At 48.1% G+C, this 6350-nt stretch overlaps 2 protein-coding genes across 2 annotated transcripts; both read left to right on the top strand.

Moving 5' to 3' along the window:
• The first annotated feature begins 167 nt into the window (after positions 1-167).
• Positions 168-2876, top strand: LOC105571220. The gene has a single exon (XM_012028688.1). The coding sequence runs from the start codon at positions 168-170 to the stop codon at positions 2874-2876; it is 2709 nt and encodes a 902-aa protein (XP_011884078.1).
• Positions 2877-3218: 342 nt separating this feature from the next.
• On the top strand, positions 3219-4304 carry LOC105571219. The gene has a single exon (XM_012028687.1). The coding sequence runs from the start codon at positions 3219-3221 to the stop codon at positions 4302-4304; it is 1086 nt and encodes a 361-aa protein (XP_011884077.1).
• Positions 4305-6350: the final 2046 nt, after the last annotated feature.

Here is a 6350-nt window from a genome sequence, read left to right as displayed (position 1 = left end):
TGACATGTAGAATTACTGTGAAACCCTCTAAATTGGGATTAGACGTTTAAAATAAGAGTATAGCTAGAATTAAACTTTCGTGTTTATGTATGGGTGTGATGTATCGTAGTAGTGTGTCCGTGTGCTCATGTATATACGAAAATGGTAATTCTGTCGGTAATACATAGATGTCGGTAGACCCGCTACGGGATCCTCTTAAGACGTTTGTGGATAAAATTGAATCTGTCACGCCGTCGGTCAGGGCTCAACTCGCGGAACGCCGATCCAAACTAGATCAATGTTGGTTAGATTACAATGCGGTGCAATGTAGATTGGGGATGATAGACGATACCGAAAATGGCGATCGCGGGGGCTTCGAGGAGGCCTTTTATAGTCTGTCGGCTAAAATTCGAGAACTCGTGGATCCACCGGTTACCCCGTCGCGCGTTGACACTACGCCGCCTCCGACGACGTCGAGCGTCTCGGAAATTCCAGAAGCGGCTACGTACGTGCGACTCCCTAAGCTGAGCCTTCCGACTTTCGGTGGGAAGTACGATGACTGGTTCCCCTTTTTCGACGCATTCAACTCAATCATCCATTCGAACGCATCGTTAACTAAAGTTCAGAAATTGCAATACTTGCGATCCTCGCTTACCGGGGACGCGAGCGATATTATCAATTCATTGGAAATATCGGACGCCAATTACGAAGTCGCATGGAAACTGCTCAAGGAGCGTTATGACAACAAACGAGTCATCGTACACACCCACGTCAAAGCGATAATGGAGTTACCCTCCATGCACAAGGAGAACGCCACCGAGCTGCGACAAATCGCGGACGGTGCGTCCAAGCACTTGAACGCTCTTCGAGCGCTGAATCGCCCCACCGAGCAATGGGACGATTTACTCGTATTCATCGTGGGTTCAAAACTTGACGCGCTCACACTGCGAGAATGGCAAGCGTCATTAACGGGATCCGATAACCCGACCTTCAAAAAACAAGTCGAGTTTATCGCGCATCGAAGTCAAGTTCTCGAGGCCACCGGCAAGACTAATGTCGCGGGCGCGAAGGTCGCCAACGCTCGTGCTTCAGCAAATGGGAAGCGCCAGGCTGCGTGCGCGGCGACGTTGAAATTCAAATGTAGCTTCTGTAAGGGTGATCATTCGGTGTATCACTGCAAGGAGTTTCTTGACCTCAGTATTTCACGTAGAAATGCCGAAATTCGCAAGTTAAAGGTTTGCCTCAATTGTCTGCGGTCTACGTCGCATACAGCAAATAAATGCACTGCGGGCGCGTGCAGGGTGTGCCAGGCTAAGCACAATACGCTGCTGCACACGACCACTTCCAGCGAGACGACCGATTCCAATCAAGAGGCGACAGAGAAATCAGGCTCAACGGCATCACCTACTGCGCTAGCCATGCACTTATCGTGCCCCCTCGACGGCAAGTATGCCATGCTTTCAACGGCCGTCGTACACGTCCAGGATCATAAGAATTCGTTAATACCATGCCGCGCATTGCTGGATTGCGGCTCACAGGCGAGCTTCGTATCGAGGAAGTTCCTGTCCATGCTCGGCATCACACCACGCGCCGTAGACATTTCCATCTCTGGCATAAATGGCTCAACTACCAAATCCACGCAAACCGCCCGGTTGAAAATGCAATCACGCACGAACGCATTCTCCTTCGATATAGAATGCATCGTCACGGATCGGGTTACGGATAGACTCCCTTCTTTCACGTTCAAGCGGACCGCTCTTAACCTTCCACGCAATTTACAGCTCGCCGATCCCCAATTCCACGTGTCAGCTGACGTCGACGTTCTCATCGGCGCGGATCTGTTTTGGGATTTAATATGCGTAGGGCAGATCAAGGCGTCGCAAACACACCCGACCTTACAGAAGACACGGCTGGGATGGATCCTGGCGGGTCGATTGGGCAATCCGCCCGGGCCACCGGAAACAATTAGATCTTTTCACGCAACAGTGACCAACGCGCAGCTTCACGAGCAGTTGAGCGGGTTTTGGCGCCAGGAGGACGTTGCCAACCAGCCAGTCAACTATAGCATCGACGAGACACGCTGCGAGAAGCACTTCCTAGAAAGCGTGACCCAAGCCACCAGCGGCAGATACGTGGTAAAACTTCCTGTCAAGGAACAAACAATCGCCAAGCTCGGCGAGTCCGAAGGCACTGCGCGGAAACGATTGCAGTCACTCGAGAAGCGGTTCAAGCGCGAACCATTCTTGAAGCCACGCTATGAAAAATTCATCGACGAGTACGCTGCACTTGGCCACATGAAATTGGTTTCCCCGCGACCTGACGAAAGGGGATCCGTTTACTTGCCACATCATTGCGTGTTCAAGACCACATCGGCGTCATCGAAACTACGAGTTGTATTCGATGCTTCCTGCAAAACGACCACGGGAGTATCCCTAAACGACGCGCTCATGGTAGGGCCCGTCGTCCAGCAGGACTTGATGTCCATTTTAATGCGCTTCCGCACTTTCCGGTACGTTTTTTCTGCCGACATAATAAAAATGTACCGGCAAATTTGGGTGGACCCGTCGCAGACGTCACTTCAGCGAATCTTGTGGCGAGGCGACACAAACTCGGACATCAAGACGTATGAGCTGATCACCGTCACCTACGGTACCGCCTCGGCCTCGTACCTGGCAACGAGGTGCCTCAAACACTTGGCAGAGCAGCACGAGGCTGAGTATTCGTTGGGATCGAAGATCGTCAAGCGAGACTTCACCCGCCTGGGGGGCGAGGTTCCCGAAGACCGAAGAACAGTAGCGGTCGTCGTCCTCATCGCCGACTGTTCAATCATCAACGAATTACTGGAAAAACATTCCAACCTTAACAAGGTATGCCGCATTTTGGCGTATTGCCTCTGATGGCGCCAGAGGCATCGATCGAGCGCACCGACGAAATTCGTCTCACACGGCGAGGTAACTTACGCCCTCGAAGTCGCGTGTAGAGCGGTGCAGAAGGCAGCTTTCCCCAACGAATACAACCAGCTAAGCAAGAATGGAACCATCAGCGCATCTAGTAGACTACTGCCTCTGGCCCCTTTCCTCGATAAGGACGGATTAATTCGTGTAGGGGGGAGATGAAAAAATTCCGGTTTGCAATTCGACGCGTGTCATCCCATATTGCTTCCGCGTGAGCATGAACTAACGAAACGCGTAATAAGCCAAGAGCACGTACGCAGCCTGCATGCGGAAGCACAAGCCACTATGGCCGCTGTCAGACAGCGTTTTTGGCCACTTTCTCTTCGTTCCGCCGTGCGAAAAATTGTTAAAAATTGTGTGATATGCTTCAAGGCCACGCCGATTCAGTCGGAGGCTTTAATGGGCTCGTTGCCGAGCAGCCGCGTCACCGTATCAAGGCCGTTCTCGCAGTGTGGCGTGGATTACGCCGGCCCGATCATTTTAAGGGAAGGAAAACGACGCAACACCCGCAACCACAAGGCGTACATTTCGATTTTCGTATGTTTCGCAACGAAAGGTGTTCACATCGAATTGGTGAGCGATTTAACCTCCGAGAGTTTCGTGGCGGCGTTGCGGCGTTTAATTTCCCGAAGAGGCAAGCCCTCTTGTATATATTCCGACAATGGCACCGCCTTCGTCGGGGCCTACAAGCAGCTTAAGGAATTCTATGAATTCCTGAGCGATACTCAAACGCAGAGTGAGGTACAGCAATTCCTTCGCGAACAACAAACGACATGGAATTTTATTCCCCCGAACGCGCCGCATTTTGGCGGCCTATGGGAAGCCGCTGTAAAGTCAGCCAAGTACCACATGTCGCGAATCATCGGTAAGGCCCATTTGACATTCGAAGAAATGTTGACAGTGCTGTGCGAGGTGGAGGCAATTCTCAATTCCCGGCCGCTCACGCAGCTGAGCTCTGATTCAAACGACTTGGCATATCTTAGTCCAGGCCATTTTCTAATCGGTGCCCCGCTCAACAGCATTCCTTGCCACAATGTGCATGACATAAATGAGAACCGGCTAACGCGCTGGCAGAGAGTGGAGCAAATACGCCAGCATTTTTGGCAAAGATGGAGTAATGAATATCTCCACTCCCTGCAGGAGCGAACCAAATGGAGACTCAATAAGGGCATACAGTTAAAACTTAAGCAGCTGGTGCTCATTCGACAACAGGGCTTGGCTCCGTTACAGTGGCTCCTAGGTAGAGTGCAGGAAGTGCACACCGGTTCCGATGGCGTCACGCGCGCCGCTACCGTCCGTACGGCCAAGGGGTCATTAACAAGACCCTTGTCCAAACTAGCAATATTACCGATAGACGTAGATATAGATTAAGTTCATGCTACCGTTAACAAAGGTTCCTTCCTGTGATAGAATCAAAGATTATTTTCGGTTTGGGTTTGTGCCCTCGTTATTGTTAACAGCTGCGAACGTTTTCCAAGTTTGATTCAAAATCGTTTATGTTGTTCCGATGCGCTAGTTTCTTATAAGTTAGTTAAGTCCGAACATTGTTATGCGAAAATCTTTTATGTTTGTCCTACGCGTTGGTCTCGGGTAAGCTATTTAGGGCTGAACATTGTTATGTGACAGTCATTTCGAATTTTGAAAGTGCGTCCTTTCAAGGGGGGCGGCGTTGTATTGTAACTTTGTTTCCCGCGTCATTTATATTTCCCGCGCGCGATTCTTCCCGGGATCTCCCGAGCGCTATCAGAGAAAGCGTCTCCGCCAATCGTATCGGTTCCCCCGCGTACCGCGTGGCAAGCCATTGGCGAATGAGTTCGTTGCCCCTCCACCCCGACGGCAACGTACTGCAGGCAGACAGACGCACGTTAGTCGTTACCAGTCGTTACGAACGAGTACCAGAGAGTGTCTCTGAGACTGTGTGCGTGCGTTCATGCGAGCGGATCGAGCGTATCTTTTGTATCTCAATAAACCTTATTAAACTAAATCCGAGCAAGTCAATCGCCTTACTCGACCACGCCCGATCTCTGAGACGCGACCAGAGATTACCCGCGTGGAGGCCACAAGGCCTGCAAGAAACAGTGGGGTCCTCCTCAACCATCTCTAAAATTGTATCTTCCACTTCTATTTGTATCCGACGATTGCGACCAACATCAACGAGTTGTGACATCAAACAATCACTGTTTCGGATTCTTTGGTCTAACCATTCGAAAGTTTTTCGGTCGGGATGCATGCGATTCGGATAACGTTCTGCATACAGTCTTTCTGCACGCACACTGGAACAATTAGCTTGACCGAAAATTAAATACATATCGGCATATTCGTTATTACTATACCGATACATTTTTCTTTCGCAAAAATAATATTTGTGCAAAATGCTTAGATGACGACGCAAAAGGAAATGCTATTAGGTTACATTCGATTTTCATTTCTTTTATCTCGTATTTTATCTCGTAAATTTGTTTTATCTCATGCTTTATCTCGTAAAAAAGTTCATGGAATTATCTAAGCAATTCACACAATAATTTTTTTAGGAAACAAGATTGTATCGATATTAATAATGACGAATATGCCGTTAATTTTTGGCGAAGTAAATTGTTCCAGTACCTACGTGTGCGGAAAGACTATGCGACACGTTATTCACATCGCATCCCGATTGAAAAACTTTTTAATAGTTGGACCAAAGTATATGAAATAATGATTGTTTAATGCTGAAACTCATTGACGTTGGTGGCAATCGACGGATAAGATGGTTGAAATGGACGAGACGGTTTTAGCGATCGTTGAGGAGGATCTCACAATTAGTACACGTGCGGTAGGCTGCACATTAAATGTCGTCACGTAACACTTCACAAGCTATTGTAAAGTGAATTGTTATACCCGTTTCATTGTACAAAGGTACAGGAATTAAATGTCAGAGATCACCGTGCCAGAGAAAATTACTGTCGGTGGCTTCTTGATAATAATAATGGGTAAATGTTCACTATAGGAGAGTCAGCTCCGATGACCTTGACCTTGACATATGTTGTCAAGGTTACACTCCTGAGTAACGCTCAGAAGGTTTTAGCCGTCGCTCGTTGTTTGTTAAAAAGTTATTAAAAAAACAATGTCGACCAAATATATGTAATTTTCAGACACAAATATTAAAATTTTGAAAAATGTTTTAAACAAAAGTTGTAGATCTCTTTGAAATATATATTTTATGTTCTATTCATTTTTACTCTACGAGTGATAGTTTTCGAGAAAAATGATGGACTCTAAATCTTATATCTGTCCTCTCATCTAAGCATGTGCTTTGTAGTACATATACGATTCCATATGGATTTGCGACTTTTCACGTGAGGCGAGATCCACTCCACACCTCGGACGTAGTTTGGGTTAGGTTATATCTTAACAAAGTGAAGCACCCCCGCAGGGGGG

This window comes from Vollenhovia emeryi, unplaced genomic scaffold (genome assembly GCF_000949405.1).
Source record: "Vollenhovia emeryi isolate VEMERY1.0 unplaced genomic scaffold, V.emery_V1.0 DF941016.1, whole genome shotgun sequence".
Classification (NCBI taxonomy): Eukaryota; Metazoa; Arthropoda; class Insecta; order Hymenoptera; family Formicidae; genus Vollenhovia; species Vollenhovia emeryi.
The sequence above is the reverse complement of the archived record's forward strand: the minus strand, read 5'-3'. Positions and strand labels throughout refer to the sequence as shown.

Bases quoted from the DNA above. Each gene is read 5' to 3' on its own strand.
- LOC105571220 (XM_012028688.1), top strand. From the start codon at position 168: ATGTCGGTAGACCCGCTACGGGATCCTCTTAAGACGTTTGTGGATAAA.
- LOC105571219 (XM_012028687.1), top strand. From the start codon at position 3,219: ATGGCCGCTGTCAGACAGCGTTTTTGGCCACTTTCTCTTCGTTCCGCC.